This window comes from Triticum urartu, chromosome 3 (assembly GCF_003073215.2).
Source record: "Triticum urartu cultivar G1812 chromosome 3, Tu2.1, whole genome shotgun sequence".
In the NCBI taxonomy this organism is placed as follows: domain Eukaryota; kingdom Viridiplantae; phylum Streptophyta; class Magnoliopsida; order Poales; family Poaceae; genus Triticum; species Triticum urartu.
In genome coordinates this window covers 581,497,103-581,511,024 of record NC_053024.1, presented here as the reverse complement: position 1 = coordinate 581,511,024, position 13,922 = coordinate 581,497,103, and the positions used below count along the sequence as shown (strand labels likewise).

General features: G+C 47.5%; 1 protein-coding gene across 1 annotated transcript; it reads left to right on the top strand.

Annotated features, from left to right (window-relative positions):
• The first annotated feature begins 252 nt into the window (after positions 1 to 252).
• LOC125545140 (DNA-directed RNA polymerase subunit 10-like protein) lies at positions 253 to 3,615 on the top strand. The gene is made up of 5 exons (XM_048709022.1): positions 253 to 533; positions 672 to 741; positions 1,063 to 1,121; positions 3,165 to 3,259; positions 3,349 to 3,615. The coding sequence occupies exons 2-5, from the start codon at positions 706 to 708 to the stop codon at positions 3,372 to 3,374; spliced, it is 216 nt and encodes a 71-aa protein (XP_048564979.1). The 5' UTR covers positions 253 to 533; positions 672 to 705; the 3' UTR covers positions 3,375 to 3,615.
• The last annotated feature ends 10,307 nt before the right edge of the window (positions 3,616 to 13,922 follow it).

Below are 13,922 nucleotides of genomic sequence, written 5' to 3'. Positions count from 1 at the left end.
CAATTAGATGAACAGTTGCGTCCAATTAGATGAACAATTGCGGTACCTCCAGACGAGTGCTTGAACGACTAGGAAAGGAACTTGCTACTGCTACTCCATCTTGTACTAGTGCAGAGCCTGAGCTCCATCTTGTACTCGACGCCGATGGTGAAGCGGGAGAGGAGGTTGAATCTAATCATTTCCCATCGGGATCCCTGGAGTTAAGCTTATTTACGATCAGATGCCACCGCGAAGTGGCCTTTACCTGTTCGATGGACAAGCACGAAATAATCCCGATCCCCATTATCCTCTGTCCTCGGCCACTCGTCGTTCGTCAACCCTAGCCGCCAGCGACGAGGCCGTCCCGACGCCGCCATCTCTCGTCGCCGGTGAGCTTCGTCCGGCGACCCCGACTACCGTCTGGTCCTCGAGCCGCCCTTCCCCGGCACCGCGAGTCCGTCCTTCTCCCCCGCCGCCCCAACCTGCCAGCAGCCGACCCCTGCCGCCGGCGACGCTGCTATTCTCCCCCGCCGTCGCCACTCCAGAAGGTCAAGGTGAGCTCGTCCAGATGTGCAATCCCATCCCTCTCCATTCATTTTCCATGTCTTCTATCACACCGTTTGTAGATTAATCCTCTCACTGACCCTCGCCTTCGTCCCGAAAACCCTTGTTCCCCTTTCCTTCTTCTCCAGCGGCGGCGGCAAACGCGGAGGCGGAGGATCCAAGATGATCATCCCGGTCCGCTGCTTCACCTGCGGCAAGGTAAACCCCATCACCCCCACGCTGCGGCTTAGGGGGTATCCACACTCTTCTTCTAGGTTTATGTGGTGGTACACTAAGATTTTTCTCATTGATCCTCTCAAATAACCAAGTGATGTTTTATCGTATATGGCCCTCTTAGGGTGTAGTTCACATCAATTTTTCTAGGGTTAAGCTTACTGAAAAGTATTCCATTTTAAACTTCTGTGAATAGCTCTGCATGTTTTTTCTTATCTACATATTCGTATAATGAATCGGGAGAACTCGTGGCCTTTGCCTGAAGAAAGAGATCAACTCACAAGATCAGTTTTTATGCTTGGACAGGTGATCGGGAACAAGTGGGACCACTACCTCGATCTTCTCCAGGCCGATTACACTGAGGGGTAAACATTTATGCATCCTGGTTCCTGGGCTTTGGTTTGATTATGCATATTGTACTGGCTCTGCCTTTGATCCTGATTTGGTGGATGATGGCCTTGAGGGAGCCTGCATTTGCAATGTCGGCTTCTTTTCATTTTTAGCTAGAAGACTAGTATGCTGTATATCTTGTGACGTACATGGTGCACCACTGAACACCATAGCGTACCTGATCCATAATGCATGAACACTGAAAACTAGTGGCTGTGTCATGCATCTTTTGATGCATTTGGGGGCCCTTACTAGTGTGGTGCTTCCCTGTTTTAGATATTTCATAAGCCTTCTACTTGCCCTTTCACTGAACTGTCACTTTGACTGGGATGTATGGAGCAATTAGAATTATTCCAGTGTTAAACCAAATGGCTAAGAATGGATGATAGTTGCTATGTTTGCATCCTATTACGTGTTTTTCCCTTTGTTAAAGTTTTATCATATTTTCTTAGTGTCGAACGTAACTAGGTACTTAAGAGTATGGTAGTATACTAATCTTTGTAGTCTTTGTAAAACAATATTTCACCTTTTTAGCCATGTGTACTCTCCATACTCTGCATGCTGTGTCGTAATGTTATGTTGGAATAATATTGTGTATCATAAATGGACACTAGAAAGACAAAAAAACAGAAGCTCGGGATGAACTGTAATTTTTATTGCATGCGATTGTATTATATTTTCTTATTATCGGACGCAGCGAGGTACATATAATATAGTAAAAAATGTCATCAGATTAGCCATATGTACTCCCCACCCCTGCTTTGCATGGTTTTTTTTTTGAGCAGGAATAAAATTCATTCCACTTAGAGCTGGCGCACCATCTGTGTCAACCAGAATCGAAACAAAGTCTGGGGCCTCCACAGCCCAAACAGAAAAAGGGACAGCAGCCCTCAAACCAAATTGCGCCAGAGAGTGCGCAACCCTATTACATTCCCTACGACAGAACATGAACTCATAGGAACCAAAAGAAACATGGCATACACTCCTAGCTTCCCTGAAGAGAACACCCAACTCTGCTGTGTCGTAGTCCCGGCCCTTGAGCGCATTGATCATCATTAGACAATCTGATTCAAGGATGATACGCTGAGCACCCAGATCTGCCACGCCCTCAATAGCTTTCATGCATGCACTGATCTCCGCTTGCAGAGGGCTCCGGACATACTGCATCTTCCCAGCCGCCGCTGCTAGGAAATTTCCCATCTCATCCCGAATTACAAAACCCCAAGCACCCACCTCTGACTCCGCAAGGAAGGCCGCATCCATGTTTATCTGTACCCGACCTGACTCAGGGGCAGTCCAGGACTGTTTTTGCATGCCTTGTGTGTTGCCCCTAGCCTGCAAGTTCTCAAAGTCTTGAACGTGTCTGCTAATGACCCCACTCACTTCCTGAGCTGTTTTCTGTTTGTCACCCGTATTCATTTTGTTTCTCGTAGTCCACCAGTCCCATAGGAGTACAGCCACCCGGTGCTTCTTCTCTTCTGGCAGTGCACAAACAGCATTTATGACTTGGAAAGAGTCCTTACAGTCGCACAACAATAGGCGGGTCTCTTCCAGATTCTGCTCTCGCCAAACCGCCTTCACACACTTGCATGGTGTTTCTTGTTAATGAACACTATAATGACAAGACAAATGTTCATGGTGTAAAATTGTAATTATTTTACATACATATTGGAATTACCAACATATTGGAGCCTACCGTTGAGTGTGGCTGAGGTGCTTGGTTTCTGAAATGTTGGAATCTTTGCTCAATGGTGTTCCACCTTGACATTTGTGTCCATGTTTTTGTTCCCCATGCTCAAGACTAGAAAATCACTACTTATTTATCAATACAGTTCCTGAAAACTAGAAGAGCATCTTTACCCTACCTATTTTTTACTTTTCTAGAGATTAGAATTATTAGAAGGGAGACATCGGTTATAGTTTATTAGATAATTTTATTGTTAATATTGTATATAATGCGTACAACTATTATTTTGAAATCTGATTTTATCCATCTTTCTGCTGTTGTATGTTTTTAGGGATGCTCTGGATGCCTTGGGCTTGGTTCGCTACTGCTGCCGCCGTATGCTCATGACCCATGTTGATCTCATCGAGAAGTTGCTCAACTACAACAGTAAGTTGATGCTGTTATGTAACTTCGTAAGCTATATTCTGCTGCTTCCTTTGTTATTTCTTTTGTAACTGACAGTAGTTCATTTTCAGCCCTGGAGAAGACGGAGACAAATTGAACCCATTCTGCCTCGAAACCCTTGTTCCTTTGTCTTTTCAAGATGGATGATATGCTGTTTCTTATGTCAGTGCTTAGGAGGTGCAAAGTGTGAGGTCCTGAAATGAAGTTGGTTTGTTCATGAATCTCCAAGGACTGTTAGTGTGACCATCCGTTTCTAGTATGTAATCTTCAGGGCTATATTAACCAACAAGTCTATGCATTATCCAGTTTAAAACTTATTAAGCTCCAAGCCTTGAACATGTTATTCGTGTGCTTTCTGTTGGATCTTGTTGGTTGCGGGCACCCATAGGTATCTTACCACTGGATCTTGTTGGTTGTGGGCACCCATGGGCACCTATGCATTGAACTTCCACATTTACCTGCATGCTTGATATTTGTTTGTTTTCTATTCATCTGATGATATCTATTGTATTTAAAATCAAGATAGATAACAATTGCGGTTTCGAGCACATGCAGACAATGCTCGTCGAACATTTGTTCGTTACTGCTGTTAACTTGAATTGTCATCCATTTATCTACTGGTTGACCTAGGTGGTAATCATATTGCAAGGGTGTCATTCCCATTGGTGTTGACGTATAGTGCAATCATCGTACTATTCACTGATGCATGCATAATTGCACATGCTTTAGCAAAGCCTTGCTGTACGGTAGAGATGCTCTGTTTGCGACGGTCCTGCTTGTTTATGCTGATGCTGCATCCATAACATGTTCTTGTAGGCCTAATAATCATACAATCCACCTCTCTCCTTTCCGTCGACCTGCGATTTTCGTGGAACATCCCCAGGGATTAAGGTTAAGATCAGGCTGCTTAATATATATATCTAGAGGACCGTCAGCACTAAAATTTCCTATTATTAACAAAACCCCTTTGAATTATTCGGCGCGGACATCCGAATATCTGAGCAGTCATTGTCAGATCAGATGTAGTACAGATCATGGTACTTTTCTTAAGACTACGTACGAATCATGTGAGTGCTTATGGAAGACTAGCACTTGGTCTGCCGTTTACTTTAAGAACCTCTTCTTCTCCCCCGAGAGCGACCGCTCCTGACTTGCGATTTTGCAAATGGCAACTTGGCGGTGGTGATCCGGCAAGGCGGTGACGCCCCCTCCAAACAAAGGTCGTGGCGTGTGAACCGGTGCCCCTTTGCCACGATCCCATTCGAGGCATTTTCACCGCCTTATCAATCAGATGACGCGCGAATAAAGAGAGGATCGACGTCGAGATCCACCGCCGGTGCCGTGGTAGCGTGAAAGCTAGCGAGCGAGCCGCGGTCTTCCTGAACCGTCGTGTCTGCGTTCGTTTTCTTATGTCACTGATCCGTCGTGTCTGTCGGGCGCCCTGCCTTTCCTCTTGGGTTCATCTTACTACGGTTTGGGCAGCAAAGTCGTCGGTGCCTTTCATGTCGTCCTCGGTGAGATGGTGCTTGTGCCGTCCGCTGTCCTGTCTGTCAACGCGCGTGCGTGCTCGCTTTTGACATGACATATGTCATATCTAAAGCGAGCCAACATATGGTACGTTATCCCCTGGGTTTTATGTTGCTGAATGCTGATGATAAGGCTGTCAAGGACTTGCCAATGGGAGAAGCAACCGTGACCTCCCAACTCAGCAGGTGGGAACGGAATCCTCAGCTTCCTCTGCATGCAAGCTCAGCGTGCTACTGTAGATTACTTGCTCTTGTTCCCCACAAGCTATATGATCAGCAGTTGAGATGATTAAGCTAGCCAACCAAACCTAGATAGACCATCCAGAAGCCGATGAAGAGGACGCACGAGAAGCCCATGAATCTACCCTGCACAACGAGTGATTGGAGTGCAAGCCAAGTCACCAGGAATTTAACGTCTACGTTATTCCGGGCTTAGACACGAGAGGAATCAACAATCGTGTGATCCCTAGGATCGAATGGGATAGCCCCTTCTTTAGAACCACCGGTACGTCACAGTACGGTCACGCTGTTCCAGTAACCCAGATCGAATCCTCTGGTCCAAACTAAACAGTGCTACCGATCGTCTAGCTTATTGAATTGAATCCTCAGAGTTCACAAGCAACGGGATAGTAGCACAGGGCTCGACCGCACACGATGTGTCAAAGTGTCATTCTTTTGGACCGATCAACGGCGCCGTATACTGAAACGAAAGTCGGGCATGTCGACCCCAACTACAAAATCAGGCGATACAGCGTTGGTGTTTGCCAACAGCTGCTCGTCGCACTCGACTTATTGCAGATTGTCTCGCTGTCATTCTAGCAGCCGTGATGATTATGTTCCTCCGACTTGATTACACATAGTATAAAATTTTCGTTGTTCAAGATTCAGTGCTTACAGAGTTGTCCATGCATAGATATATACTACATGTCGGCGGCTACAAGCTAGCAGCCGAAGTTTTATTTGCATTGGATTCATGGGTCCATGCATGCATGCACGTCGGGACCGTAGACGTCTCCTTCAGCTTGAGTGTTTCTTTTACCTCTCCAGCGACCTTAAAATAGATCTACTGTAGCGACTGCGCGCCTAGCTTGGTTCGTCGACCAGCAGGTTTTTTTTATATGAGACCATGTCTATTTCTTCATCAAGTTCACAACATGCCATGTATCTCTGTAGACCTTATTTTTTTAGAAATGAAGGATGACCCACCTGGAGCAGCCACTTCATTAATTATTCACACAAAATCTTACAAAGTTATACAATAGTAAGACTAAAGCCATCGTCTAAGCAACATCTGTCGCTACTCCTATCCAGCTTATGTAGGGATGCTGATAGTCTGGGCCTAATACCAAACATACCTCGTAGCCAAACCTAACATCTAAGACCTGAGGTCCCAACCAGGACGCTTGCTGGGTATGGGGCACCCATCAATCCGGCACACTCCTCAACCAGGACGCCTGCCAGGTATGAGGCCGCCGCAGCCATCTGCCACCAATTCATCTTCAGTGATGTACTGCTGCATCTATCTTGCCCGGTCTAGTTGTCGTCGACGCCACCACGACATCATACAACGCCATCATCCTGCGCCCGTCCATCATCACATGCCTGTCAGATGGAAGCGTTCCTACTCTCCGTAGAGAGCCGCGTGGGTTTATATTGATTGAGGGCAAGAAGAGCCCTTGCCGTGGCGTACAAGGTTTTGCCCGATCGCTAGGATACAGGTTCGGTACAAGGAGATAGAGACCAAGGTTGTTAAGAGAGAGAGAGGATAAACAGTTGAGATTACAATCTATCTCTAATTCTAACACCCTCCCTTAATCTCAACTATCCTACATTGAGATTCTTCTTGAATTCCTCGAATGACTTGACTGGCAAGGCTTTGGTGAATCCATCTGCAACTTGGTCTCTGGAGGGAATGAATCGTATGTCCAACTTCTTCTCTGCAACCCTTTCTCTTACAAAATGAAAGTCGATTTCTATATGCTTGGTTCTGCCATGAAACACTGGGTTTCCAGAGAGATATGTGGCACCTAGATTATCACACCACAAACATGACACACCATGCTGTTTAATCCCCAATTCATTGAGCAACGATTCAACCCAAATGATTTCAGCAGTAGCATTAGCTAGTGACTTGTATTCAGCTTCAGTACTTGACCTGGATACTGTGGCTTGTTTCCTAGCACTCCAAGAGATAAGATTAGAACCAAAAAATACTGCAAAACCTCCAGTTGACCTCCTGTCATCACTGCATCCTGCCCAGTCAGCATCAGAGAAGGCACTAACAAGAGTGGAGTTGGAGCGTTTAACTTGAAGGCCTAAACTCACAGTATGTTTTTATATACCGTACAATTCTTTTAACAGTTGTCCAATGTACAGTAGTGGGTGCATGAAGATACTGACAAACCTTGTTAACAGCAAAGGAAATATCTGGTCTTGTCAATGTCAAATACTGTAAGGCTCCTACTGCACTTCTGTACCTTGTGACTTCTTCCTCTTGGAGTGGATCACCTTCAAAAGCTAAAAGTTTTTCTGAAGAGGATAGTGGTGTAGGTGAAGGCTTACAATCTTTCATCCCCATACGAGCTAGAAGTTCAGTGGCATATTTTTCCTGGTTTAGTGCTATGCCATCTTGAATCTTCTTTACCTCAATGCCCAAGAAGAAGTGTAGATCACCAAGATCCTTCAAAGCAAATTCTGAGCTTAAATCATGCAGAAGGGCATTAGTAGCACTTTGCGATGAGCTTGCAACTATAATATCATCAACATATACTAGTACAAAAACGGTTATGTTTGCCTTGTTGTAGATGAACAATGAAGTATCAGCCTTAGATGCAACAAAGTCTAAACGCCTCAAATGAGAGCTTAACCTTGAGTACCATGCCCTTGGTGCTTGCTTCAGGCCATAAAGTGCCTTGTCCAGCTTGCACACATGATGAGGTGCCTTTTTATCTACATACCCAGGCGGTTGTCTTATGTAAACCTCCTCTTCCAGAACACCATGCAAAAACGCGTTCTGAACGTCTAGCTGTCTCAAGCTCCATCCCCTGGACACAGAAATAGCTAACACAAGTCTAATAGTTGCAACCTTGACAACAGGACTGAAAGTGTCTTCATAGTCCAAACCATAGCGCTGCTTAAAACCCTTTGCAACCAAACGAGCTTTATACCTGTCAATGGAGCCATCTGCTTTTCTCTTGATTCTGTAAACCCACTTACAGTCAATGATATTTTTACCTCTTTTTTCTGGCACAAGATGCCAAGTCTTGTTCCTCATAAGCGCTGAATATTCACCATCCATTGCATTTTTCCATTTGGGATCCCCAAGTGCATCCTCCAATTTTGTTGGTTCTCCTGCGATACACAGCATACCATATGGAACAGTACCATCAGTTCGGATTTTTGGATTTCTTATACCTTTTTGCGACCGAGTCATGACACGTGAAGTTGTAACTTGTTGGGGCTGACTTCGACGTGCGTGTGCTGGTCGTGCTACAGGAGATGGCGCAGAAGGCTCCGGCTCAGAAGATCCAGAAGGGCGCCCAGACTCGCTTTCCACAGTAGATCCCGTGGCCCGAGGTGTGTCTGATCCACTGGAGTATATGGCTACAGAAGATCCGCCACTGGTCACTGCCGCGCGCACATGGAACGGGGATCCCGACGCGGACCCCACCGAATCTTCTGTCGCTCCGCTGATCGCTGGCGCATGCGCGTGAGATGGGGATCCCGACGCGGACCCCACCGGGTCTGTCGCTGTCGTCTGCCCACGCGTGGGACACGGTGCGGGGGCGGCTCGTCCGCACGTGACGACGTGGCGCCTGCTGATTGGCGCGGCGGGAGGAGTCCAGGCGCGCGGCTCAGCGCGTATCTACGCACCTGATCCGAGGCAGTTAGACGAACAGGAGTTCCAGGTGACTCCGGATCCGCCTCGTGCTCCGCGCCAGCTTCGTCCTCTTCTGGTGCATGCAATATAGGCTCATTTTCTGCAAAAATTTGATCATTTTCTCCACCAATTTCTGCTCCGTTTTCTGCTGCATGATCCTGCACACATGGAGGCACAGTCCTACTAGTAGGATCATCAGTTGGATTAGTACAATTGTCGCCCCCATGATCAGAGTTTTGGAGATGTGGTGGAAGAAGAAGGATTGCTTGTTTGAGAAGTGCTCCGGCATTGGGATGAAGGGACTCAAAAGGGAATAATGACTCATCAAATACTACATCACGAGAGATATAGACCCTGCCAGTAGAAACATCTAGGCATTTGACTCCTTTGTGAATGGGACTATACCCAAGAAACACACATTTCTTTGAACGGAAAGCGAGCTTGCGTGTATTATACGGTCGAAGGTTGGGCCAACACGCACAACCAAAAACACGTAGCGACTTGTAGTCAGGAGAGATGCCAAAGAGGCGTGTGATGGGAGTTTCAAAATTTATGACTTTGCTGGGTAGTAAGTTGATGAGATATGTAGCAGTTAGAAAGGCTTCATCTCAGAATTTTAGTGGCATAGATGAATTTGCTAGTAGAGCTAGCCCTACTTCAACAACATGGCGATGCTTCCTTTCAGCGGAGCCATTCTGTTGATGTGCATGAGGACATGCAACATGATGTGAGACGCCAAGTTCTTGAAAGAAAGAGTTTACTTTTCTGTATTCACCTCCCCAGTCGGTTTGCATGGCGATGATTTTAGTATTTAGTTTGCGCTCAACAAGATTTTGTAAGTTCTTGAAAACTTGAAATACTTCAGATCGTTTCTTGAGGAGGTAGATCCATGTAAACTTGCTGTAGTCGTCGATGAAACTAACATAATATGAGTGTCTACCAACGGAGGTGGGGGCTGGTCCCCACACATCTGAAAACACAAGTTGCAATGGTGCAGTGGAAATACTGGTAGATATGGGATATGGCAACTGATGACTTTTAGCTTGTTGACATGGATCACAAACAGACTCAATATTGGACTCATGAGAGTACGGAAGATTATTCTTGCTAAGAAAAAAATTTAACAATAACTGATGAAGGATGACCTAGTCTACTATGCCACTTTGATGATGAAGGCTTGACAGCTACTAAAGCCTGTTTATTTGATGGTGTCGATGAAGATATGAGCGGGTAGAGACCTCCCACGCATCTGCCCCTAAGAAGTATTCTCCTCATGTCCAAATCCTTTACCAAAAAGAAATATGGATGGAATTCAATGAGAACACGATTATCAACAGTAAATCTATGAACAGAAAGGAGATTCTTTGATGTTGTGGGCACATATAGAACTTTTTTAAGATGCAAGTTTTTCATGGGGGTTTTAACAATTGAACTACCAACGTGAGTGATTTTCATACCAGATCCACTTGCCGTGTGCACTTGGTCATGTCCACGGTACTTGTCTCTGACGGTCAGCTTGTCGAGTTCTCCTGTAATATGATTAGTGGCACCGGAGTCCGCATACCAGTTTGTGTCGACGCCGTAGGAGTCGGTGACGACTTTTGCCTCCTTTTCTTCATACTCATCGTCCTCATAGAGATCCCAACACTCACGGGCTCCTCCACGGTGATGCTTGAGGCATATTTGGCACTCGGGATAGTCCCGGTGCTGTGGACGTTGCTGCTGTTGTTGTTGGGGACGACCACCTCTCCTGTTGCCGCCGCTTGAAGAAGAGGAGGAGGGCGAGCGTCTCCCTCGGCCACGGCCTCTGTTGCCGCGCCCGCGCCCTCTGCCACGAGGCTGACCACGCCCCCTATACACTAGGTTCGCAGAGGTGTTGAAGCCAGCTTCTGGACCGTCGCCTAGCATCTCTACCCGTTGATCGAAGGCAACGATCTGGGCAAAAAGTTCGTCGACAGTGATGGAGGTTTTGACGGTGCCAATCGCCGCCACGACCGGATCATAGTCCCGATCGAGGCCGGCAAGGACATAGTCCACCATCTCTGGATCGGAGACAGGCCGGCCTGCTGCAGCAAGTTCATCCCCCAGATTTTTCATCCGGGCGATGTAGGAGGTGCTTGACATGGAGCCCTTCTTGGTGGTGGTGATAGCAATTCTCAAATTCGTGATTCGAGATTGAGACTGCGAGGCAAACATAGTGATGATAACAGTCCATAAATCAAAGGTATTTTCTTTACTCACAACTTGGGCGAGGATTTCCTTCGACAGAGAGTTCAGGAGATAGCTGAGAACTTGCTGATCTTTGGACAGCCATGGCGCATAGAGGGGATTGGGCACCGTGACCGTCGTCTTGTCCGACTGCTGCTGCTCCTCCGTCTTCGGGGGCGCTGCGTTGGTTCCATCTAGGAGGCCGGTGACCTGCGCTCCTCGCAAGACCGGCATCACTTGAGCCTTCCATAGGAGAAAGTCCCCCTTGGTAAGCTTCTCGGCAGGTGGCGCACCAAGGTTGAGGGCGACGGGAGCCGAGGAGGACATGGCGATCTGATTTTTGGAGATCGATGGAGCTTTGGCTAGATAGATGGGAAGAGGATGGCTCTGTATACCAAGTCAGATGGAAGCGTTCCTACTCTCCGTAGAGAGCCGCGTGGGTTTATATTGATTGAGGGCAAGAAGAGCCCTTGCCGTGGCGTACAAGGTTTTGCCCGATCGCTAGGATACGGGTTCGGTACAAGGAGATAGAGACCAAGGTTGTTAAGAGAGAGAGAGAGAGGATAAACAGTTGAGATTACAATCTATCTCTAATTCTAACAATGCCCACCGACGAGACCCCGCCGCTCCATGCCGCCGAGACCCGCCGTCGTCGACGCGAGAGAAGGCACGCCACGCCACCTCACGCCTCTTCCATCCGGCGCCACTCCACAAACGATGCCCCCAATAGGGAACACGACACCGCAGCGCCGCCATCGTCCGATCCGAAGATCTTAGGATTTCTCCTGGAGCAACACGAGCAGATTGACGACAGTTGTTTGACGATGCCTTCATCAAGGTAACGACGTAGACGCCGCCATCGCCCGCTATGACCGAAATCGGCTCAGTTTTCACCGGCGACTAGGTCTCCCCAACTCGCCACCGGTGCTAATAGTGAGATCCAAGATCCGTCACTACCAACCTGGCCAACCGCCTTCGGTGGAGAAGGCAGCCACCACCACCATGCCCGGGCCAAGAGATCCAGACGTCCTCGTGCCGTGAAGATTACCCAGGGGGGGATCTCCTCTTGCCGTTGTCGAGACGAGGCGCAGCCGCAACGGACTTCGATCTAAACCCCTCGGGCCTAGATCAGATCTCATCGCAGCCAAATCCCATCCGCCAAACGGCCGCCGGAGATCTTCTGGCCACCGCCAACCCGCTGTGCACTGCCGTTGGAGGAGGAGGGAGATGGACGCCGCTGCCCAGGACTGCGCCGCCGTCGCCTCACCACAGGGGCCTCGCCCCGTCATCAGCGACGACGGCGGTAGAGGGAGGCGATGGAGAGGGAGGGCTGATGACGGTGTGGGTGGAGACTCCCCGGGAACGGCGCGGCGAATAATCATCGCCATGTCAAAACGGAGAAGAAACTTCTCCCCAGAGATCGAATGCACAACTTCTATCTCCACAAGATCAACATCGGCCTAGATCTCCACAAGAATTTTCTTTGCATCGACTAGAATGTCATAACTTAAGAACCACATTCATGTTGGTTATAGTTGGTTGTCTTAAATATACAAGACCCCGCTGACCCCAAGAAGTATAAAAAACCATCGATGTCCGGCTGTCATTCTAGCATCCGTGATGATTGTTTTTCTCCAAGTTGGTTATTCGATATGTCAATGCAAGTATAAATTTTGTGTTCGTTCAAGGTCCAGTAGTTGCAGAGTTGTCCATGTACGCGCGTAAGTACGTACATATATAAAAATGTGTGTATATATACATATACATGCCGGCGGCTCCAACAGACACTACGAGCAGCCGCAGTTGTATTTCCATTTGATTCCAGGTTACATGCATGTATGCACATGGGGTTGACGTCTGTCTCATAGTCTAATAGCATAGAGACGTTGTTTGGGACGTGGCTTGATGGAGTGAATGTACATTTCGCGCGTAATATTTCGATTGGAATATGCGCACTTATTTGGGCTATATGGAACTGTAGGAATGATATAATTTTTAACAGAAAACCTATGACTAATTTCTTGCAGGTTATATTCCGGGCTATGGCATGGATCCGTACTTGATCATTACTCACTCCTACGGCCTTCAGGGAGCAGCTGGCTACTGGGTGCAACCGATGGGAGATGGCAGCTCGGGTTTTCTTCAACCGATTTGGATGGCGATCACTGCATAGGATTGGCTCTTAGTGGATCCTCGTTAAGCCGGATGCGGCTTTGAGACTTGTATTTTTTATTTTCACTTGGCTTCTTTTGTGAGCAGTATTTGTTGGATTATGGATGGACTTAGGCCCATATAAGACACTAATCACTGGTTAATCTTGAGGCCCATGTATGAGATGGCAGGTGGTGGGAAGTTTAGTCCCACCTTGCTAGTTGAGGAGAGTTGAGACCCCTTTATAAGGGCTGCTCTATCACTTGCCATTGGGAGCTTGGGAAGAGGAGTGGTACACGCACGCTCCTCCTCCTCCACCGCCCGCCTCGTCACGACGCGCGCGCGTTGCGGGAATGAGCCGAGCCGAAGCTTATTCGTTTACTCGTACTTATGCTAGCCGTATATGTGCTGCTCATAGATGGTTCGATTCTATGTTCTGTACGTGCTAGTGTGCTTAGGTATCACTATGAGATGCATACCTTTTATGCCATGCTTACTGTTTATTCGTGGATAAGTCTAATCGGAAAAGTGCTAATATTTCCAACAATCCAAAAACCTTATTTTAGGCACTTTTTGATTCAAGGCTTTGCTGCTACTCTGAAACCGGAAAAGTTTACCGAGACGCATTTTAAGCGTTGGCAGACTAGGACCACCTTGTGGCTCACAGCGATGAACGTGTTCTGGGTTGGTGGTGTGTCCCTCACAGAAACGATTGCTCCTGAACAGGAGAAGGCGTTCAGGGAGGCAACCACAATCTTTCTGGGAGCAGTTCTGAGTGTGATTGGAGACAAGTTGGTTAACGCCTATATTCATATAGGTGTTGCCAAAAACTTGTGGGATGCGCTCGAAGTCAAATTCGGCGCAACTGATGCTGGTAGTG